The sequence below is a fragment of the Pseudophryne corroboree genome, chromosome 4 (assembly GCF_028390025.1).
Source record: "Pseudophryne corroboree isolate aPseCor3 chromosome 4, aPseCor3.hap2, whole genome shotgun sequence".
NCBI lineage: Eukaryota > Metazoa > Chordata > Amphibia > Anura > Myobatrachidae > Pseudophryne > Pseudophryne corroboree.
Window position 1 is genome coordinate 769,334,106 of NC_086447.1, and position 25,259 is coordinate 769,359,364.

The 25,259-nt window shown below is 39.2% G+C and overlaps 1 protein-coding gene across 5 annotated transcripts in view; it reads right to left on the reverse strand.

Annotated features, from left to right (window-relative positions):
- The window catches only part of BCL11A (BCL11 transcription factor A), a 181,816-nt gene that overhangs the window by 131,476 nt on the left and 25,081 nt on the right, over positions 1 to 25,259 (reverse strand). Inside the window, exons 1-2 of one of the 5 annotated variants that reach the window (XM_063918213.1) lie at positions 14,308 to 15,026; positions 9,185 to 9,514 (exon numbers count right to left, since the gene is read on the reverse strand). In XM_063918213.1, the coding sequence (XP_063774283.1) occupies positions 9,185 to 9,514; positions 14,308 to 14,362 (385 nt within the window). In that variant the 5' untranslated portion in view covers positions 14,363 to 15,026. Of the gene's footprint in view, positions 1 to 9,184; positions 9,515 to 14,307; positions 15,029 to 23,047; positions 23,133 to 25,259 lie in introns of those variants that run through there. The other 4 variants (XM_063918212.1, XM_063918217.1, XM_063918211.1 and 1 more) reach the window with 4 other exon arrangements.

Below are 25,259 nucleotides of genomic sequence, written 5' to 3' on the forward strand. Positions count from 1 at the left end.
TATTGAATTGCATTAATTAAAATGCAGCCCTTCAGTATATATTTTCCTGAAGTCGGTTGCTTCACACATTGTTATAGTGACACTATGACAAAGTAATGATTAATAAACACTATAGAATTACACAGGTAAAATCAGTCGGCTATATTAATTTGAATTTTAGTTGAAAACCTTTAACGAATATGTTTTTGACTAATTACATTCAAATCGTCTATTGAGCACACTTGCTGCCTGTGAGAGTAGAAGGAGTTAACAGCTTCTATACCCAAAGTGCCAGTGAATCACTGCCTGGCTGTCTTTGTTACACATTGTGCATATTTTACCCTATCTGTGCCAGACACACACATATTGAGGACGAAGAGGCCTGCGGTGCAAACATGAGATCACGGCCTAGGACAGAGCACACTCCGAAGTTCCTTGCACAGTGACCAGTCCATTATTGGAGGAGGAAGCATGAAGACATTGCTCTACAAGATTCTATAATCACATCGATTGCAAGCACTCTCATTAGTGGCCTTACATTTGATTTTACACATACAAATCATAATATTTCCATTTAATGTGATTTGCAAGACACCAAATTCCCACATGTCATGTCTGCGGATCTTTCTTGGACCATCCTAAGCATCACACAATGTATATGCCTAGTGTTTCATTAGCTATAGAACATTGTGGATGGCTTTTCTTGATGAATGTAGGGTGTTAATATATAAAGCTTTCACCATCTCTGCTTTTATAATCAGGTTTATCAATAACTTAAAATATAGTGCCAATGTTTTATTAAGTACATCAGAATAGAGATATGGGGAGTTTTTTTCAGGAACTTGATTCTCTATGGCTGCAATCTAACAAAATATTAATTTAGACAATTGGAATTTAAAATAAATCCAGTAGAGGCAGATAGTAACAGTATTTTATGTATCATCGCAGTTCATGATTTTCCCAATCAAATATATAATCTTGCCCCTTGCGCAACCACTATTTCTAGATATTTAAACCAGGTTAAACCAATTTATCACCGTCGTGTTGGTAAAAGGAGCGCCACCATTAGATGCTTTGAATTAAAATAAATAAAAAATTAAAATTAAAACATAGATTTACTCTAGACATCTTTGTCAGCTACAGGTCTGCATTACATACAATCCCTCCCAGTGGCAAAGTTATTATTTAAGGAATCACAGACCAGCCATAGTTTACGCAGGCTCTATCAGAGCCAACACAAAAGACTACTGGCAAACAATAGCTTGCAATGCAAATGCATAAATAAATATATATCTATAAATAAAGGGCCACAATTCTAAACCTGCCAAAAACGTTTCCCTTTTTGCAGCGTCTGCAGTAAACTAAAGCAGTCCTACCAGGGATGAAGAAGAAAGAAAAACCTTACAAAGGGAGATTGAAATATTTCTAAAAATTAAGCAATTAACTTTTAGGCAGAATTCAGCAAGCGATCGTGATAGACTGTTCTGCATAAAAAGCAGGAGTCGTGATCCTCGATCCCAGACCCGAGGCCGGCACAAAGGAGGCCGCCCCTGCACAATGCCTGCTGTCAGCAAGTGAATTATTTTTATACAGGAATTTTTTATCTCTATTGTACAAACAAGTATGTGCCTGCGCTGACTTGTTAAGCAATCCACTTGTATGTAGAATAAGAAATGCTTTTTTTTTTTTTGCTTTCCCCGCTGTTATTCGTCACACAGCCATAACATCAGAAGAAAACACATTCTTTGAAGCTCCTGCAATGTTTTGTTAAAAATTCAGATGAATGATTTTTTATTTATTTTTTATTTTTGAATAATCAGTTCGATTTTTTTTCTTGTATTTGTTGACTATTTAATTTTAGTGTGGTTCTTCAACTAGATTTCAAGAATGTAGTACCCAAGCTTTGTATCACTTTTGGTTTTACTGCAAAATTGTTGCCATTTCAACTGCGTTAATTTAATGGGCGACAGATTAAGCCCGTTTTTTTTCTCTAGCCCAACCTGCCCAGTAACTTTCTTTTGAAAAATGTACGCTGAATGCTACAATGTTAGAGGGTAAAATTACCACCGGCATATAACAAACATGGTAGGTAAATAACCCTATTTCTGTCAGTATTATTAAGTGTACTGCCTGGGGTCTGTTGTTTCTATCTAGAGGTAATAAATGTAATTGTCAAAAAAAGCAATACATACACATTGCATAGACAGTGCAGTTTGTGGCCTACCATAACCTCTTAAATAAACTATTGAATAAACACAGCCTACCCAGTCCTAATATAGCTACATAATATCTGTTTTACATCGATATTAAAACTTTTAGCATGCACATAAGACCAGCTGTGAAAAGTCAACATTTATCTCGCCTTACTCATAAATGACCCGGAGACTGTCAGTACTTGTATGATACATTTATAAGCAGGTATAATTCTTTGGGTTATGTTCTTTTGTCATTAGATATTATTTCTGGAGTCCTGCAGTTGTGGTAACTTGTGTTAGAGGATGAAACATGTTTGTTTCAAGGGCACCTCTCCTTGTCTGCACAGTGAATTTTTTTTTTTTAAAGGTGGTGGTGGTGGGGGGGGGGGGCATTGTTAAAACTAGATTCTGAAATTTGTGAAGGGTGAGCCAAAAGTCAGATCATAACACAAACTGCTGTTTTACATTTTACAACCACAGAAGCTCAATAAAACGCTGTTCTATTTTGCACCCCAGGGTTGCTAAACGGAATTTTTTAACGTATAAACTTTGTAAAAATGGCGAATCTCTTTGGTCGTCATCTTATTTTTTGCCTTGAAGTTCACACCCGGTACTCTGTACAGAAACCGTTCATTACTGTATTACATTTTTCTTGCCCCCCTTAGCATTTTTCACATTTTAAAACCTTGCTCTGACTTTTAATACTGCATAAAAGAAAATGATATACAAATGTCTCTAGTGGATGTTTTTCTAGTCTAGACTGAGCTACTCCGACTGTCATACTCTCATATGGCATTGCCCTTATTAAAATATTCCAATGCATTGTTTAAAATGCTGTCCATAGTCTGGTTTAAAACGCACCATATGCAGCATTGTGATTGACAAGCATTTGTCCATTTAACACCCTGGAGCACCCTAGCCACAAATATGTTCTATTATGGTCCAACGTGGATTCACGAGACCATAAGACACTGTAAAAACACTGTCAACGCTCTTTTAACTAAGAAAACTGGGAAGGGGTGAATGTGTTCAAGTGTGTTTTATTATAAGCATGCCTCTTTCTTCTTTGTACACTCTGTTAATTTGGCCCATCTGCCAAGGAAGATGTTCTGCCTACAAAATGGGCATACTGTTATAAACTCCTTCCCACCATTAAACAAAGGAAATGAATGTCTCTAATGAAAACACCAACCTTTCTGTGTTTGGGGGGGGGTGGGAGTGAAGGGGGGGGGGGGGGGGCTGAGGACGAGTCTTGCTACAAATTGCACAAGAGGTAAGAAGTGTCCATTTTTTTCCAAAACAACTCCACATCATAATAATACCCGTACTAATATGACAATATATTAATCCTTTGGGTTTTTTTGTTTTCCACTTTTTTTTATTGGATTGTCTCAATGGATAGTTTGCAGTCTGTATAAAATTATATGAGCAGTCTACTACTAATCCTCTGAATTTGCTGTTGTCAGAAAGGAGGCAATTAGAAAAAAAAGAAAAAAAGACCATTAACACGGAAAAAAAGGAAAGATAACTTCACCGGCTGGCACAGATGAGGGAGGAAACAGACATATTGAACATTTTAACAATGCTGTCATTCGCACTGGGCTAAGCATTGCAGAATTCCCTGGACTGACTGCACATTATAATTTCAGCTTGTAGCCATGTACAGCTCTATTACAGAAGAAGGTGAGTGGAGCATTAAGATTCCAGTGGTGCATCTGCCAAGAAATTTGCATGCACTGATCTAAACTCGCACGTAAAAGACTTCTCGAAGGTGCTGTAACTTTGCTAATATTTCATACACAAATCAAGAGTCCACATTTCCACGCTGCAGGGAGGCGCTTTGACCTTAACACACCTGCAACTTTCCCTGTACATGGCCAACTTGGTGCCCTTGGGAAACCACAAGGAAGCCTAATGGAAACTTTCAATAATTCCCCATCCCTTGATGAACAGTAAAAATCTTTCCAAATTGTACTCAAAATGTTTATTGGATGTAGCAGGACTAGCTGTCCATTTAAACTAAGAGCACTGCTAAAAAGTCACATCAGTCTCAAGGCGCCAGAAGTTGTACTGCAAAGTCATAAGCACACACTAGGTATTTGGTGAGTGCAAACGAAATGTATCATAACAGTGGTTTTATATTGTACATCATCAGGTGTGTTATGTTAGCAAGTGACAGACTACTAAGAAGAATATTGTGTCATCCAGTTTTTACTCCGATAGGACGAAGACGTTTCTACTGGATCCCCAAATGAAACAGCCATAGGTAGCTATACAAAACCAAATAGCAAATTACTGCTAACACCAGGATATTCAGCTTGTACATGAAATTATAAACACCAAACTTCTAAAGCTGGACCAAACTGTTACAAGTAGGGATGAAAACAAAACAACTAGTAGATATAGAGTACAGGCGGCCTTAGCAGTAAAAGAAACACAGCAGGATCTGCGGTACGGATGTGTGTATCAGGTGTGCATCTGGCTGTGAATGAAATAAGAACAGACCACTCTATCTAATCACATAACTGCCAGCATACCCTAGGCACAAGCAGAGACTCTACCAGCAGAACCTAAATAAAGATGCTTACTGATTAGATCTCATAGTAAGTTATGGCAAAATGCCAGGCAATGTCCAGCTTGATGCTAAGCATCTTTCATCGCACAAAGCTGGTACCATGGCACACAAATGCCAATTACATTGCTGGCAAAACGGTGTCTAGTTCAATATGAAAGAAGCCATTGCTTCTTTTTTTGGAGTAATCAGCTACTTCAGTATCTCCAAAGGGTTCCCCATCCTCTTATGGTTTGTACATAATAAAGGCTTGATGCCACCATAGCTGTTGACTGTAAAGGTTATTGATCACACTGCACACATCAATTTTGTTTACTGTCGGTGAATCAGAATTCTTCATTCAAGCAGTCGTGTTCCCGACTGGGTCTGTGTCACAAGTCTCTCCGCCCACAGCAGAACATCCTAGCTTTACACTAAAAGTATCAGCTCAAATATTACATGACCAATGCAATGTCGCTGCTTGTTGGTACATTAACTCTCCTCCTCCCACTATTCCCGAGTCACCCAGCCCTGTTACTGCTTAATGCAAGTCTGGTACTTTCCAAACACTTGGATTCTAAATTCACTCCTTCATTCACAGAGGGAACATCACAGGGACAACTAACAAGAACAATTCCATATCACAAGACATAACTGCACATTCACTGTATGTACCGTAAACACTTAGTACTCTTCCACCAACTTTAAAATGATACAGTCGATAATGCGTTCACAGCCGCTTGTGTCAAAAATACTTTCCAGTGGGTTTATACAGAGATATTGTCTGTATCCTGGTTCAGTAGCAATGGACTAGTTTAACACATGACTTGCCAGAAAGGTCTGTACAGTATCCCAGGCCCATCAGACAAAAGGAAGAGTCTTGGATATACTGCACACATGCTCTGCATACAGGAAAAGGCAGCTTACATATGGTACAGTTACTGTTTATGAATTGCCCTTGCATTTTTCATACATCAAAGCGCACACATTCTACGTCATGTTTACAATACAGCGGGGCCTCTATAATGACCACATGTTAATTTAATCAATTCAAACCATGAATGTGGGGATTTCTTTTTTCGAGATAAATGCAGCATTTTGGCAGTATGCCAAAAGCCAGAGAGCGTTGTGATGTATAATTTTAGAATATATGGGGCAGAATGAGAATATGTCAGTGGATGTTGTCGGAGTTGAGATGGGGGGGGGGGGGGGGCTGGATTTATTTTATATATGTCTAGATTTTTAATACAACTTCTGTAAGAACTATTGTTTCTTTTCTCTATGACTGGCCTGCTTGCAAGGTTGCACATTGGTGAATACTAGGACCATAAGAATATGTCTACAGTATCTTGTTAGATAATACGGCCCAATCACCACATCGCTAATACTCGGCTGTTTAAACAAAGCAAGTTGCTGTGCACCAATTTCAGGCTTGCAAAATATAACTGTAATCTACAGTAGATGAGCACACAATAAGCACTCGTATATTCTCACTTCACAATACTACTCTGTATAACAAATTACTTTACAATGCACTGGGTGCTAAAATAATACAGATTAGCGGCTAAGAACTGATTTATCTTTTTAAATATTTAAATGCTGTTGCAATGCAAGCATATGTAGATAAATATAATTAAATGCAAAGCCAGCAATGACTGAAGCAAAGCCTCCTCGTTTAGAGACCGGTCTGACAACTTTGAAGTATAGGTATTCTCAGTTACATAATAAACCATCAATCACCACTTTCACATTTTAATAAATTCTCACACTATTCACAACAAGATACAAACAAGGATCCAAAATAATTATTATGGTAACTTCCAAATATTGGGCAACTATAAAACTTCTGAAGCTTAAGAAACATTGAATCTGATGAGAACAAAAGCAACACTTTACAGACATTTACAGAATTTCAGCGTCATTTTCTTTTCACCAGTAATAGGTAAATAAGTAAAAAGAGATGAATTATTAGAATATCATATTGATAGTGCCTCATTTTGTCCACAAGACCTCGCAAATGTTCCATGTTGGAAGCATTTCCTAGTCTCTGCGGAAGGATGTGTTCTGTAGAGATTGAATTTTGCACCTGATAGCAAAAACTGTGAGTTCAATTTCAACTCTGAGTATAAAGATTACACAGAACATCATTTAACGAATTACAATGTGTTCCAAAAATGCTTGTTAAAGGATGTTTGAAGATGTATTAATCCCACAAGGAAGTTAGTTGTGAATACTTTTAAATGAACCTAAATCTCTGGATTAAACCTATGAATGGATCAAAGGCTGTAGATCCACAGACTATGCAGGCGTTAGATGTAACAGAAATGCACTAAACGGAACCGTATGTATAAAATGCTATGTACATACATGTCATTAAGAAACAAAATGACACTTTTTCTTCTGAAATGAGAACCCCAAAAAGGCATTTTTGGTGTTATAATATTAAAATAACCATGTGGAATTAATCAAAAGAGTGACAATGGGACAATTGAAAGCAGACTGCTTTTAATTCCTTCGTGACAGATACTGTGTTTTGTCTTTTAAACAGAGCTCTCCGATATGTAAATACGATGTTACATCACTCTAGTGTTACTCCATATTTGGCGATTTAGAATGACTTTGGATCTCTAAAGGCTACAGATCCCTTCCACCAAGCTCTGGCATCATTAATCATGAAATGCTCTTCAGCTGCTAGTCCTTCTTATGAAAGACAGCAATTGGGAATGGTCACTGGAAACTAGGCCTTTAGGAGAGGAGAGAAATTAACCCTGCACACACCAAAGAGGACCTGCAGAATGCCACCACTCATTTCACACATACTTCTATGCATCCTGTAAATTACATATACATCTACTGTACACAATACCTATACGAGATGAACAGTCACACAATACAAAGAACAGAGGACAGTATTCACTGCCCAAATATGATTTTACAATTACATGCACAGATTGCAATATAACTGCCTATGGCAGTATAGGAAAAGTTCAGCAATGCATTTTTAAATCGTAATTTCCCTTACAAAACAACAACAGATTTCAAAAATTCATTTAACCAAAACTCTGCCACCTAGGAAGTGAGCGCAGGTTCCCCCAGCAGAACCGGGCCTGGTAGTGTGCGCCAGTTACCACCTTACAGTGGAGAGCTGCATCAAGATGTAACTTTGATTTTCGCACATTGTGTGACCTGAAACTAACTACACCACACATGGCTTTTTCACACACTGCTAGGCTGCGAGTCAATTCCCATTCATTGCCTGCGTCTAAAAGGTTAAAACAACAGATACAAAAGAGGGGATCTCATAAAGAGTAATACACTTGTGACCTATTCTTGGGAATGAGGTTTGTCTAGTCTTGGAAAGGCAATTCCTGAACTATAGACACTGTACTTTTATAACAGCATTTCCACAACAAGATGCCTGACAATTCCATCAGTCTATCTATAATCACATAATATTGTTGCAAATGCAAACAGGAATGCAGCACACTAATGCATTTTTACCGCTCGAATGCACTTCATTGTATCAAATAGGAATTGTGTCTGTATGTATGGATAGCAGCTATATCTATAAAGTCAGTGTTAGGCTTTTCTGAAATGTGGTTGAATAAGCCACGAAGAAAATAAAGACACATCTGTCAAAGCCACATCAGAGGTATGGGAGAGCAGCACAGCGAGGCATTTATCATTTGGCTGAAGAGGCAGGCTGCAGAAAGCGGCCTTTCCTGTCAAACCAACCTTTTGAAATTTCCAACATGCCCTTAAACTTTTCGAATAAGCATGTCTGTGCGCTTCAGCAACTGCCCTCTCTACTCTGGCCTGGCCAGTGGAAAATGGCATCTTAAAGTCAAGGTCAGAGGTGTCACTGTGCCATGGGGCTGTGTTTAATTACAGCCTGCATGCTGACAGCCAATATGGATCCGAGGCTAGCTGCAACATGCTTTAACCCTTAAAGTACTTGGAGAGAAAAAACATTTGTACTAGGTTTAAGCAATCATTAACTTCCAATAAAAGATACATAAAACAAAGAGCACAAGATATAAATGAACTTTGGACAAAAGACTTATGTTAAAGGGGAGGGAATCTCACATATTCTACACTATCAGCATCTCTGGATTGGCTGTCAGAATTAGGAAGCATGGTTTTCTGCAAAGGCTAGTCTAGTTAAGGCACCTATGGTAGATTTATATTACAAAACGATACAAGAAATTAAATGTGAGGATATTGGGATGAGTGACCTTTCTTAGGAGGGACAAAACCTTTTTCCTGCAGGTTAAAATGTTAGAATTGTGTTGTAAGAATTATACTACAATCGCCAATACACAAACACATATTCATAGAGAACTTTTTGTGCACTGAGCGCAGAATATTGTACAGGGAGGTCATAGGTCACCTTGTAGGACAAAGTGATGTGGCCGGAGTGAAGGAAAGCATTCAGTAACTTTCTTCCCCTCACATTTACCTGCTGCATTTTCCTGTTTTGGACAAATCCCTCTAGAGGACGTTGACAAACAATCGTCATCCTCCGGTGTGACCTGGATGCCAACCTCCACAGGATTGGACGCTTTCTTCAGTTCGCTTGGCGTAGGTGAGGGTGGCTTATCCACAGCCTTCTCTAAGCAAAGGCTGCCATTGCATTGTTTCCGTTTGTGCTCAATAAAAATAAGAATGTCCCCCAATGGGAAGTTCATCTGACACTGGCCGCAGGTTAGAAGGTCGTGATCCCCCTCTCCAGCTCCCAATGTGCTGTTGTCAGGTTCCTCATCTGTTAAAATGGCTTCGACAGGTTCGGCTGCAGTGTAGAAAACAAAGGGGGGAAAAATCAGCTCTCTTAAGAAGAGAAAGGAGAAATGAGCAGTAGCTATGCTTAGTTTACACCCTACAGATACAGTAGCAACACTTTTGACATCCCTATATACTGTAAACTACAGCAAAAGGAACAGCAGATTTTCCATTATCTGGAAAAATATTGGGGGCTGTTCGGTAGATTTTCTCAACATTGTTACTGTTTTATAGAGAACCTGTCGTTATTGTGCGCAAAAAAACATTGAATGGAGATCTGTGTAGAGGACGCTTGAAACATGATTTACCCTCATACTGTAAAATGCTCTATTTACATTTGTAGTACGTGAGAGTGAGGACAATGAGTCCGACACATCCTGCACACTCATGACAGGATACGAGGGGGGGGAAATATTTAATTAAGGAAACATCCAACTGAAGATGCATCCACTATATATTTCTTTTTTGAATGATCAATAAAAAGGAAGAATTTAGTCATTTCTTTTCGTGTTGTCAAGGGAGATGTTCCTGAAATATATTCCGGACATGTTTATACTCATGTTGTGCCATCATGTAGAAGTCACTGTGGTCAAGTGAATGCCACATTTCATAACAGCTGATAGGAACCTATTCCTTAAACTTGAAATACCTCTTCTACTGCTGTGCTGTCAGAGTTGACAGAATGTTCCGAGACACTTTTTTTCTGTTTTTTTGTTAAGGAGCCTAAAATAAAGCATAAAACGTACATACAGTGCGATCTATCGCACTACACACAATAAAATTGTGTTCTGCAATTTGCCTCATAAGCAGCACCACTACCATGTCCATTAGAGCACAAAGAACAAACATTTCTAAAATATCACGGATGCCCAGCCCAACTACGAAATAGTTAATCAGCCTGACCTTCTTAAGCAGACTGTCAATTTCACATTTTAATGAACTTAAAGCCACAGAGAATCAAAAAATAGATTTTAATTTGGTTGCAGACTCTAGGAATACATCCTGGTAAAGTGCAAAAATCTCCTGAACTCAGGTTAAATTTATTTCAGCCCCACGTAGAGTGACTGCTGATGGGGGAGATCTGGAGTAGCTCCCAGTTGTGCAGTAGGAGATAAGAATGATACCTAAATGTACCTGAGCGTCAACTAGGACAAAATATATCTGACTTTTCAGAAGTCGCCACCTCTAGGACTATATATCATGGCTAATACTATGGTGGTAAAATGGGAGAACGATCCTACAGTAACTCTTTCAATGTCACTTAACAATGAAGGGTGGGTTATGAATGGCAATAGGCTGTATTTAGTTTTTTAGCGAGCAGCCAATAATTGAGTCCTATAGTTCTCTTTTAAACTAACGCACATGTTAGTAAATCATGCACATAGAACTACGTTCTTCAAGCTTGAGACAGACAATTGCACCACCAACACAAAAATAAACTGTAATTCAGTAGAGTTCTTTGGATGTCAATTATAAAAGAGACAGAAATAGTGACCATGGTCAGGCACAGCTACAAGGTAAGGTCTAAAATAGACAAAGTCTACTGAGTGCAGTCACCACCTGATTTACAGACAGAACCAGGAAATGATTCCTTATTCACAGGTAGGCGATTACCCCCAACATTTCACCTAATTAATTGTATAGGAGGCAACGCTTTTGAAAAAAAACATGACGATCAGATGTATAGATCTAAAATCCACAACCTTTACATTTCTTTAATTTTAATTATTTCTAATTATATGGGGAGTACATTGTAATATTTATATATATGTTGTTCCACGCAAGTAAGTATTTGGCTGCTGATGTATAGCGATAGCACAGGATATTTAGCATTATTATTACTATATTATTATAACATCAGATGCACTGTGGATAGCAGATCACTCTGTGCAGGCTCATACAGTGTGTATACAAAGTACTTGTATACAGAAAGTATATGGAACTTTCCTATGATTTTAAACATACTTTGTAAAATCCACATACAGTATATAATTTGTGACTATCTTCTGTGCGATTGTAAACGATCTACATTAATGACATGTTACCATGGACTTGTCTAGAAAGAGGTACATTTGTACCATTTAGCAACATTCATTTCAGCAAACTGGTGATTAGAACTGTTTCCTTATTAGAGTTTTAGAGTTCCACTTCCTTTTCAATTTGTCAAGGAAATGTTTGCACTCTTTCATTGATACTTGGGAGCATAAAGCTGCGAGCAGATTAGCACAATAATAATGTTATCCTGCGTCTGGTCTGGTCTGGGATTTACTAAAAATAATAAAGATCGTAGGCCGGACGACCAGCTTTTTTGATGTGAACTTTGTAAATAATAAAGACACAATGGGAGCTTGAACAGAGGGCTATATCCCTCCCTCTTCCTCTCTCTGTCCAAACACGTGGATGAAAGGCAAACATGTCAGACAGTCAACAAGGAACCTCTCTGTTTTAGGAAAAACCTGTTTCCCTCCCCCTCCCCCTCTTACACAAGACTTCTTGCTTCCCTTCATCGGAGTTAATAAAGAACAGAACAATGTAAACTTTAAAGAAGAAATGGAGCAAACGCAGCATGTGACAAGCAAACTTTACACTAAACTCCTGGTATGTTTACTTGTAAAAAGTGTAAAAGTCACATTAGAATTTAGCACGAAATCCTGAAAAATTTATTTTCTTTTAAAGAGTAGTTCTTATTACCTATATCAAGGAAAAGAACATTCTATTGACCACATTTGCTGATTTGCATAAAGCTAAAATTACTAACATTGCATGTCCTGTTATAACAAGTTTCTTATTAAGAGAATTAAGAAAAGGAGAATATATATATATATATACACACATACATATTTCAAAAGCATGAACAGGGATAGCTGAGTTTTACAAGCGACTGTAGTTTAATCCTCAGCCCATGTTGCCTCATTTAAATAAAGAGACAAAGTGTAGATATGGACAAAGAAATGAAATGGAGGAAAAATGTGCTACCCAATCACCCCCACCATGAAGAAAAACAAATTATGAAAATGTAGGAATATATGTTGAACTGGTCAGGTTCAAGTTTGTACATGTTTCCTGATCTTGCTCTGCTCCCTAGTGGTCAGGTCTGGTATCACAGAACTAGACTTAAGTAAAACCTCATGTTGTCAATCGTGTCACCCGAAGCTCCCTTGGCAATGGGGGTGGGGGGAATACCAGAAATAAACATAAAAGCAGACAACAAGAGCCAAAATAACAGACAATGCAAAAAAAAAATACTCAACATTCAGTTAGAAATGAAAGCTTATAGTATATGATGTGAACGTAAACCTACAGGCAAGTCGCCTAGGGGAACTGAATCCTACGGGGTCATAGGTGGTTATTTGTTACATTGTAACTTTGCTAATCTCAGTCACATTCCATTTGTAAATTAGAACGTCATAAACTCTAGGAAAATGTATTGTGGTAATGTACTAGAACTTCATTCCAATAAAACGAGTTTCTCCGTTGCTGTAATCAATACCTGGAAAATTAGAAATGGATTGATTAAGCTTGGGGGGAAAGGGGAGACTTGTCAGGTGAACGTATCAAATATCTGGATAAGAAAATATATATATTTCTGTAAAAATCCTTACTGACTGCCACAAGGCATTCCAGGATTGTTTCTAAAATACAGACGCCATTAAGAAAACATACATGTAGATGATTTAAGCAAGACAAGCAGGACTGACAGAGGACTGACGCATGGTAATTCTACATCGCAAGCTAACAAGCTGCACACGATTTACACATTGATTCTAGGATCAGTGGAAACTACTCCAGCTTCCTAGGAAAACAGAACAAAACATGACTAATTCCATACAGAATGCCCTCCGACCTTTATTTATTTTTTAATCTTTCATAGGTTACAACACAATCAATTTGATTCCTTCGATGGAAGATCTGCCTCTTCAGATCTTTTTTTTTTTTTTTCCTGCTGACTTTTTTTTTTTTTTGGGGGAGATTATTTTGCTTTTCCTGTCTGAGTTGTTGGCAGGAGATTCTGCACACGCGGTGCTTGTAAACATTCAGACACGAGATTTTTCCCAATCAAAATCCACTTCCACTTTTTTTGAAAATCTTCCAAAAAATAGTAAAAGAGAGAGCGAGAGAGAGAGAGAGAGAGGGAAAAGAAGGGATTTCCTCTGCCAGCTGCAATCGAGGAAGAAGTTTTTTGAAAGAAGAGTTTTTGGGGGAGAGATTTCTTTGAAAGGACAGTGGCATGTAAACCTCAGCTCTTCCCCGTGCAGCTCACACTGTGCTGGCTCACGGCTGGGCTTCATGGAGCAGCTATTACAGACGGACAGGGGCAGCACAGGGAGCACACACCGACCCTCAGCTAGCAGCGCTGTATGCAAGCCACAAAGCACTGATCTCTTGCTAAAACCTTACACCTTTAGGGCTTGCAGCTTTCAAACTTCACGGTTAAAAGAGGAGTTTTATTTCAAAAGGACCTCATTTGCTGCATTTAGTTCTATTTTACATATCCACTCGGAGCTATTCATGGAGTTCAATTGTGCATGATCTCGGTGAAGTGTCCAGTCTGAAGCCTTTAGCAGCCTTTAAGGGTTTTTTGTTACCATAATCTCTGAGTTTTTCTTACAGAGGGGGATATAAAAAAGTATTTGATTTCTACAACCAAAGAAAAGACAAACTAGAAGAAAGTGAGAGGTTTTATCAGCAGATGAGATCGCTGTCTGTTTTTTTTTTCCTCTTCCCCCCTTCTCACCTTTACGTTAAACATCTGTGAGGCTACGTCTGTGTGCAGGTAAAGCATGGATTAAGAAAGGTACTTACGTGAGTATTCCCGTTTGCTTAAGTGCTGGGGCTTGCCTTGCTTGCGGCGAGACATGTTGGTTGGTGGGTGGCTTGTGAGAGCTTGGTTCACATCGGGAGAGCGGGGTTAGAAAGAAGGAGACTCCAGAGAAAATATCTTCATCAAATGCCTTTGACATCCAAAATAAATTAGAAATAATACAAAGATGGTGCGGAGAAGATGAATTGTGGGACAGCCGTCATGCTTTCTTCTTTTTTTTTTCCTTTTTGGAGGGGGGTGAAAAAAAAAAAGAAGAGAGAGATAGAGAAGGAGAGAAATGAAAAAAATGGCAAAAGCCCCCCTGAGCTGCAAGTTCAAGTGCGGACGTGACGTCCCTGCAAACTTGAACGTCAAGAGCTGGATGGACAGAGACATACAAAACATGGGCAGGGCCAGGGGGAGCGAAGAGGAGGGGGGGAAGGCAACACCAATGGACACTCATAAGGGGCTGGACAGGAAAACCAGACCCGGGCAAGCCAATGGACAGTGATCAGAAGGAGAGGGGGTGGGAATGAGGGCACTCACAGTACAAGGGGGAGGGTGAGGAGAAGGGGCTAGACACAAGCTGCTGCTTATTGAAAGAAGAAGGGAAAAAAATAAAGAAGCACAGTGTGTGGAGCTGGAATCTGATCCTGCTGTGGAGATAGCACAGAGGAAAGAGATCACAGCATCTATCACATAAACACACTATATACGTAGAGCCCGAGGAGAGCCAAACAAATGCTCACAGCCTGCATGTAAGGAGCAGGGGGAGAGCTGCAGTGGGAAAGGTGACATGCTAGATGATGTGGAATTACAAGAGGTTGCCGAGGTCAATAACGAGCAGGAAGAATAGAGACAGCAACTTGGTGTTATCTAAAGGAGCAAAATCCAAAAGTTTTGCACATGTGAAAAGGACAGATAAATATAAGTTAAACAAGAGGGAGGGGTTAGGAAGTTGCAGGGGAAAAAAAAAGAGTTGTGGTGTGAGATGTGGAAATGTACTATCCACTGTAAGAAATGTTCCAGGGTCACAGCCTGTATGTACGATAACGTATTAAAGTAGTACAATAATGTCATATGTACAATATAGTGTTTGTAAGTAGATAGATAGATAGAGATGCATATTTTATTTATATGTATACATCTGTGTGTGTGGAGATAGATAGATAGATATATATATACACACAGATTTAAGAAGATTGATAAGTAGTAATTTAAAGGGAGAGGGGCCAGTGCAGTGAATATAGAGTCATCCAGAGCTGTAGAACACAAAGGGTTAAGTCACAGTAGGAGGCGTTGCAAGGAGGGAGAGATAGGTATGTGTAGACAATGAACCAGAGAGGACATAAGATTCTATAGCTGGAAGGCCACAAGGAAGGAGGGCAGAGTTCAACTGGTTTAAGGTAACTGGTAAAACCAATGATTGGTGTGCCAAACAAAAGTACTGAGAAGAAATGATTGGGTTCCAGAAACCTGGCTGCCTTTACCAGTATAAGCAAATATATCAATAAACAGAAACACACACTGTCCTGCACAGAGGACTAGAATAACACTGTCGGACATAGGATAAGCAATGCTAACCACTGATTATCACTGAAATGATGGGTCACAGATACAGAAGTGTTTGCAAGTTTTATTAAATAAAAGTGACATACAGATGTTGGCGCAGGTACACCCATGATTTTCAGATCTGCGTCCGCTTTAAGAAAAAAGATAACAAGGAAGAACAATGTAAAAGAGGTGAGGTGTACATTTAGTTGTGATTGTAAAAAAGAACTCATTTAGGAAGAATACATTCTGGGGTATCTTCAATCTTGATGATGGTTTCTCCATAGGAAACTCAGGCAACGCTTCTGAATTGTATAGGTATACGAAGATAAAGAAAAATATGGTAAAATCTACTGGAGTTCTGATTCTGCTGACAGGACTTTGTCTTGGGGGCACAGACAGCTTTAAAGAAGCTTATTAAGGAATGTGCAGAAAGCTGTTGGAATAAGACACTGCCTGAATCCTACACACAAGTTTGCTGCTGGCAGAAATCCCTGTCTATTAGAGCCGATGTAGTTTCAGCAGTAGCACCCTCTAGGATCTGAACTTTATTCTCAGACAATGTACTACTTCCCAGTACAACCTTCCGAAATTTCTCAGCCATGTTCCGAAAAATCCTTCAAATCCCAAATGATCAGATCCAAGGGGGCGAATGTGTGAGACAATACTTCAGAAAACCAATTAGGTGTGTCAGAATCCCCTACAGACAATAACATTGTCACATTGACGCTCTGTCCCTTTATTAGGGTGTTTTGTTTTAGTAACATGATAAGTTAAAACACTTTGCAATGATCAATACTTTGTAACTGTGCCATTAACGGAAGCATTCTCACTTCCACTTAATGCTCAATGTCATTATTCTAAGAAGGTATTGTAGACAAAATGTACATAGTTAGGGAAGACCTTTGTCCGATGCTCTTTAAATCAGCAAAAGATGGAGGACTCGATTCAGAGGTGGACGCAAACCCACCGTTATTGCAGTAGAGCAATTATTGTGTTCTGCAGATGCGTATGAGTCGCACTGCGCATGCATCAAGTTGTGTTACCATCGGCGAACGCGATGAGGACTTGGCCGCAGTGGGATTGACAGTCAGGGAGCATTTGTGGGAGGTAACGGGAAAGTGGCGCTCAAACACAGGAGTATCCTGACCACTTTGGGGGCATGTTGCAAACTGCGATTCTGATCCCGTATGCTGACACAGTGGGTCAAGGTTCTCTGAATCAGCTGCCATGCTGCGTGATGATCATAGGGGTACTCAGAATGACTGATATGAGTCTGGTGCTGTATCTTTGCAAGCAATCGCTTGGATTTGCGAAGTCATATACAATTCCCGGGGGGTGGGGGGCTACATTTGCATATTTTTGCCCAGCCGCAGCATACACTTTTGCAGCAGCGGTGGGTAGCATTAGCATCCATCTCTGGATCAGGCTGTGAATGTATCAGTCATGGCATTATGTCATGGATTGTGCAGATGTCTTACCTTCATACACAAGCGTTTTGTTAGGTCCATCTTGAAATGTACCCAGCTCTATGGTACACGCTTGACAGTGAATGGGTTAATCGGTACAGACAGTGGTGGTCATTGCGAGTTGATCACTAGCTGCATTTGTTCGCAGTGCAACGATGCAGTTTTGCACAGGGTCTAGCGATGCATTGCAGTCGCACTAGTTGCCGCAGAGTGAGTGACAGGAAGTGGGCGTTTCTGGGTGGCAACTGACCGTTTTCAGAGTGTTCAGAAAAACGCAGGCGAGCCAGGGAAAACGCATGTGTGGCTGGGTGAACGCTGGGCGGGTGTGTGACGTCAAATCCAGAACTGAATAGTCTGAAGTGATTGCAAGCGCTGAGTAGGTTTTGAGCTACTCTGAAACTACACAAACATTTTTTGCAGGCACTCTGCAATAAAAACGTTCGCAGTTCTGCTAAGCTAAAATACACTCCCAGTGGGTGGCGGCATAGCGTTTGCACGGCTGCTAAAAACTGCTAGCGAGCAATCAACTTGGAATGACCCCCAGTGTCCATTAAATTAAGGGCTGAATGAGGTACAATGGGATTTTATGCATCCATCTCACGTGACTAGCTCTTTTGTAATAAGTCAGGCAGGAAGGTAAATTATTGCATTTAGGAATCACTGTGACATCACTTAAGCTTTTGCCTAAGAGTTGATTCAAATTATGTAACTAACACTGTACAAGTGACAAACGTTATGAAATGTTCCTGGTTTCTTAAGTGCTCTACAGTAGGTGAAGCGCCAATCCTTGGCCTGTCAAGCATTCATAGGGCCTGTTTAAGCAAAGAGGCCCATAAATCTCATGAAAGTTTTCTACTTCTCCAATGAAGTGACCACATGCTTAGGATTCTAATACACGTGTATTAAATATTTAAACAAATAGGGTTTTTTTAAACTAATTTAGGTAGACCTATAAAATGTCACCACCCCAAAGGCTCAGTTTAGTAAGGCACCCATGAGTACATGTGGCTATATGCAGCATTGATGGTACCGCCAGAATCATTGTTTTTTGTTCGCAGCCCCATAGGGCTATGTACAAAAATCCATGAGTCCGGGGCGAGATCGGGACGTGAGGTGGGTGAGCTCTGCTGCCGTTGCCAGTGTTTCTAAGCCATTGCAATGGCAACTTGCCCCCCTCGTCCCTAATTGAATTGATCCCATTAATAATGTTATTATTATTATTATTATTATATTACAGGTTGAGTCTCCCTTATCCAAAATGCTTGGGACCAGAGGTATTTTGGATATGGGATTTTTCTGTATTTTGGAATAATTGCATACCATAATGAGATATTATGGTGATGGGACCCAAGTCTAAGCACAGAATGTATTTATGTTTCATATACACCTTATACACACAGCCTGAAGGTAAATTTTAGCCAATATTTTTTATAACTTTGTGCATTAAACAAAGTGTGTGTACATTCACACAATTCATTTATGTTTCATATACACCTTATACACGCAGCCTGAAGGTCATTTAATACAATATTTTTAATAACTTTGTGTATTAAACAAGGTTTGTGTACATTGAGCCATCAAAAAACAAAAGTTTCACTATCTCACTCTCACTCAAAAAAGTCCGTATTTCGGAATATTCCGTATTTTGGATATTTGGATATGGGATACTCAACCTGTATTAATATCTGTTATTTGTGATAGCATTAAATTAACTGTACTATGTGAACAGAAGCAAAAATGTTCATGAAATGTTCAATGGGGGTAATTCTGAGTTGATCGCAGCAGCAAGTTTGTTAGCAATTGGGCAAAACCATGTGCACTGCAGGTGTGACAGATATAACATGTGCAGGGAGAGTTAGATTTGAGTGGGTTATTTTGTTTCTGTGCAGGGTAAATACTGGCTGCTTTATTTTTACACTGCAAATTAGATTGCAGATTGAACACACCACACCCAAATCTAACTCTCTCTGCACATGTTATATCTGCCTCCCCTGCAGTGCACATGGTTTTGCCCAACTGCTAAAAAAATTCCTGCTGCGATCAACTTGGAATTACCCCCAATGTTTGAAAAAAAAAAAAAGACGTTTTAGGGAAAAAAAACAAAAACGAAATCATTTTTCGATTGCAATATCCTGTAAACATTAGACAGCTAACTCTCCAGATTGGCAAGAACACATCGGTGGAAAAGTGAATATTAAAAAGCATTTGCCAAAATAATATATGCAAGCAGAAACTGGTAATGTTCCGTGCACACATATACTGATAGATGACACAGTCAGGAGCTGTATATGCATGGGTATAGTGCTCCAGCCACATGGAGCTGCTTTAAAATGAAAAACAATTAATTATATAAGTTTAAAAATGCAAAGGGAGGTTATGGAAAAACCCTTCAGTGGTTATTTTCAATCAATACATTGCATTGTTATATTGATTTCCTTAAACAAAATTCACAATAAATTCAAGAGCACTTAGTTACAGTACATTTATTATTATGCTGCTGCTGCTAGACCGAAGAAGTGACTTCCCAACCACAGTCTGAGTGCACACATAGGACTAGCCCACACGTATACTGCCCGGTGCGAGCGCAAAGGGACAGTATGGTCATCCTAGTGTACAACCTACGCTGCGGCTCATTCTCCAAAGTTAGTTCTTGACAGCTGGTAAAAAGTTATGTATTAATCAGTCATTATTACGTATTCCTGGAGTTTAAATGTATTCCTATCTAAATGTGTTCAACCAATTATGATACTCAATCAGCAGCGGGGAATGTGCCAAATATTCTATATTCTTTACAGCATTGGAATTATGTCTATATAAATAGCAATATTGACACTATACATGATCTGATTTTGTTTTCAGGGTGCAATAAATAAAGGGAATGTTAAAATTATTTCTTGCGAGTGAGTTTTATTGTGTTCTGCTGTGGGATGACTGCAGTGATTTCATGTTGGTCTTATAATTACCAATGGTACAGCTTTATTCAGTGGTGTTGGGGTGGCATGGCTGAAACCTATCTTGTTTTCTCTGTTCTTCCTGCATTATGTAATGGCTTCAGGTTCATTCCCCAGGCATATATGTAGGCTTTACAATCTAGTGACACAGTTCTCTAGAAGAATGCACATATACTGGTGCAGTTAGACACTCTCTAGTTCGGAGTCTACTAGATCTATATCCTAATGCACTGAGAGAGTGTAAATCATAGAGGATTTCATAGCTCTCTCAGTAGTTTTCTGTATGAAGTATGAGCAGCGTGGCCTCCAGACGTAACCTTTTAGAAAAAAAACGACAGTGCTTTTATTTTATGGTGTAAAGTGCTTTTAGCTCCAGGGCTGGGGACGTGAATGTGGTCAGTAAACAGTTCCTTGAGTCAGCTGCCTGAGAGCAGCCTTGTGTATTCAGGAGGCAAAGGGGTTAATGGTTTATCTCAATGAAAATGACAAGATCACAACAAAATCTCCTGGCAGGCCAACACCTTTCATTATTTAAGTTAAGAATCCATCTGCCTTCAAACGACATCTTGAAAAAAAATGACAGTTTCTGCAGAAAAATGTAATTGCATGGAATGCAAAATAACAGCCCGACGCCCACATTGGTTACCATCCGATACAAATGATCAAATGTTCCGGGTTATGTTTTCATATTTGTCATTTTACCAATGGGAACGTGAAAGTGTAGCTGTCAGCCACAGACATTTTTGACTTATGCATCAGTGATGTCACTACACTAATTCCTAGTGAATGGGTAGGCTGCATTCTCATGAATATTCATGCAGCCCACGCAATGTCTGCTGTCACTCTGTGCAGATGACAGGTATACTTAAGGATTCTTTCACACATATACACCAGGAACATGGATAGAAGCACATGAATATGAATACATGAGGCACTATTAACTTGTTATTCATGTGTTCACTGATACAATTGATTGTACCAAGAGCACCTGATAATGCATGAGAAGCAGGTTGAGCCACGTTCACAGAACGAGGCCACAAAAATCCTCTGCTCTATTTTTGAATGCACTTTTCAGCTTTAGTGGCACATTAAGGTGTAGGTAGGTGTGAATGAGCACCATAGGTATATTACACATTTACATCCTACCGATGCACCATAGCATTGTCTTACACCTTTTATCACACATGTTATCCCTGCGATTACCCTGCATTGTAGCATGGTAATAAGAAGCACCTAATGACAGGCCAAACATGGCTTTCCTCATCGCTACACATCCAGGACTCTGCAGAACTTTGATGCGCTCCATGTACAATTTCTCTCCTCACAATTATTGTACAATGGTTTATACATTACCGTTCACTGGGAATTGTTTTTATTTATTTGTTTACACGTGCATAAGGAGGGATTTATATTTTTTCCTGCTACCTTCCCTGACGGCCAGGCAATCATAATGAGCTGCGGGAGGCACCATAAATATGCAAATCACCGAGAAATTACTAGTTTTAGTGATTTTACCTTTGAGTGTTAGAGGACTGGAGAATTCATCCGTTCACGGGTTGCAACTGTTTAAGAGATTATCATTCATTCATTTACATGTGTGTTATATGCAGACGGAGATTGATACTTAAATGTTCTTGGCTATTGCACATTTTAAGTGATAGTTATATTTTACAACAGCTCGGGATGCCATAGTAATCTGAGAGACAACGATAGCATAAGAAAATGTTTTACCTTCGTGAATAAAATAAAAACTAAGAAACATCCAGGCTAGGTTTCAGAACTGATTGCTACCTTTGCCAGTGTAGATAGTAGTGCCCGTCCGATGACCAAGATGAGTAAAACATGGTATTGTGGTACATAAGCTTCACAGATACGCAGGTGGCTTCATCTGATATGAAAAAACTAACAGTCATAGTGCGTACTCACAGAGTTTGGTGTCACATGAGATAAAGCAGAGCGTAGCTATGAAAGCTTATGCAAATATAATAGATTCTCACAGTGTTTATTGGTATTAACAGCCATTTAAGTGTTATATTAACATCTCCCTTATGTAGTTCATGAGTGATCTTACATTAGTGCGTAGTATACTCATGACACATTTACACATTTACACACATGGACATGAATATATATATATATATATATATAAAATACTTTTTGTACCGGCACTCACAGATACATTCCAATAATCGCCCAAGTGTCCAGTCGAGAGTCTGTAAATTGCCCAAATCTTTAACTAATGCAAATGTTGTATTTAAAAAATCAGATACACATGATGTCGACGTTTCGGTGCCGACACTCACCGTAGTCATTATAATTTTAATAGCAGTATTTACATAGACATGTTATGGCTGCTGTACTATGTAAATACTGCTACTGAACTTGTCCTGATGACAGTGCGTGTTGGAACGCTGAAACGTCACATCATATGTATCTGATATTTGAATACAGGATTTGCCAAATAGACCCTGCATTGTTTATATATATATATATATATATATATATATAGACACTTTGACAGTGAAATCTGTTCAGGGCCATATTGCAGTTCTACCACCATAAATAAATCATGTGACACTTGCTGGGGTAAACACCTGAGGAATGCACAGTTTGGAGAACACTTAAAATAGAGTAGCAGAGGGTGCTTGCAATGCAGGAAGAGACAGCCTGCCCTCCTACAGAAAGGGAGACGCACCATACAGTACATCATTATGCTGTATTATTAGACTGTATTTAGCAGGATGTAAGACTGCACAAGTATTGTCACTTACCTTGCAGATACTGAGTGTAGCCATTCAAACTATTGAATCAAGAGGTTCTTTGATCTCATCTGCATCTGTGAGCTGACTGTCAACCTGCCCCGGCTGCATATTAAATCATCTATAGTAGCTATATCAAGCTGGGATGATCTGTTAATTCTAAATTTATTAACCCTTGGAGTGCAGTCATCATGTTTAATCTACTGTATCCAAAATTAGTTTTAAGAGACTAAATCATTCTTGAGCATAGGAGTGTGATTTAGGATAAAGAATCATTAATGAACATTACATTATCATTGAAAAAATGCGGACTTTAATGCTTGAACACAGGTAAATCTAGGGCACTTATTTATTAAGGGAAGGGGATAGGTGCGGTATTTACCCAATCTTACCTACGTGCAAATTAGTTTACCCAATATGAAGAAGCCTGTACCGTATTTTATGGCACCACAGTGCGACGAATCGGCTGGTGTGGAATGAGGCTGTGTGATTAGCTAAATGAACCTGGAATATACACCGGCAATTTTTTTTACTGTCTTTGAAGTTTAAGATCAATAAATGGCACCAAATGTTTGTTTCAGTCCTTCCCAGACGCTGCGTAACCTATTAAAACGAGACTGCAGCTTTGCATATTTCCCGTGTATCCGGATATGTGCATAAATATGTATATATGAATAGCTATACTCATATATTCACCTTCCACAGATTTTACAGGTACACAGAAACAGCAACACATCCGCAGAACTGGAGGCATTTAGCTCGGCGTACTTACAGGAATCAGTTTAACAAATGAATTAGTGTGTCCCCGTTCTACATACATGTAGATGTGTAACTTACACACATGTACCTTAAGCACCTTTGTAGTGAGCCGTGGCAGCTTTCCCAGCTCTGATTTCAGACACAAACTGCCAAGCATACTCCTTTTTTTTTTTTTGTTGGTAATCACGTGTCTGATTTGTCTGTAATGTAGCCTAATAACAATTTTAGCATTCAGATGAAGCGATTTCATTCTGTGACTGCCTTTGCTATTAGATTTGATTTTGAGAAGCCCCAGTGGTGCCTCCAAGGCAGAGATCTATCTGTGAGGCTGCAGCCGATTCAATAGCAGCCTGAGCTAACCTTGACCTTTCACTAGACCCTGCTCCATCTGGTGCCAGCCTGTATTTTTTTTCTCCTTACTCCTTCTTCTTGCTTCATACATTGATCACAGCGAATGGAGCTTCTCATCTCCGCCAAGGGCTAGGGAGACTGGAAAGGACAGCACATTTCAATATATGGAAATGATAAAGCCTCTTATGCAATCATAAATCTACATGCAGTCTTGTGATTTGATATTTCACTCACCTCCATCTATTTCTCTGCCTGTATCTCAGAGATGTAAAAAAAGCCTAGACACAGATCATAGGACACTATTGGGCTTACATTACTCACAAGAAAATGAGAAAACAGCTGTATTTACAGATTGTATATACTACGCATAATGCTTTAGTAATAAAGCTTGTGTTTGTTTTTCTCCTTCCACATTTATACCACGGTGGAGAAAAGTGTTCATCGCTTGTAAATCTCTTAAGAAGCAAAAGAAGAAGAAAAAAAAAACCATCAATCTCATGCATGTATGATATAAGATGAATGACATATTTAAGGCACTGCATTGCTTATTGCTTGTCACAAATGTATATAATGAAGGTGATAAGAGATATTTTAGGGATTCTGAGCTGCCTGCTTCATTGGTTCTGTTCCCTTTCCCCAGACACAGGAGTAAAAGAAATGGAAATGGAATCTTGTGTTTCCCACAATACCTATGACATTGATTGCTTGGTTATATCTTTAATATGTTTTTGTCTTGATCAAAGCTAGAGATGCAGAATAGGAAGGGGGGGGGGGAGTCAGATGAGTCACATGGGCAGATCTTGGGCAGCAGCAGCAGCTCAAAGGAAATTGACTGACTGGCCGCTTGGGCGCATCTCAATATATGGAAATGACCAGAGGCTTTTGCAATAAATCAACACCCAGCTCTGTCATTTTTCCCAGTTTTGCAACATTTTCTGATCCTTTACCTCCTCTTCTCTTCGGAAGCAGTCCTTTTCTTCTCTGAGTCCTGTTAATTAAAGCTTACTGTCACTGATTTCCAACACATGCAGTATAGTTGTAGGGTTGATTTTTTTTCTTTTTTTTTTTGTGCTTGTTTGATGTATGCATTGCATATAGCACATTGTTCCACATC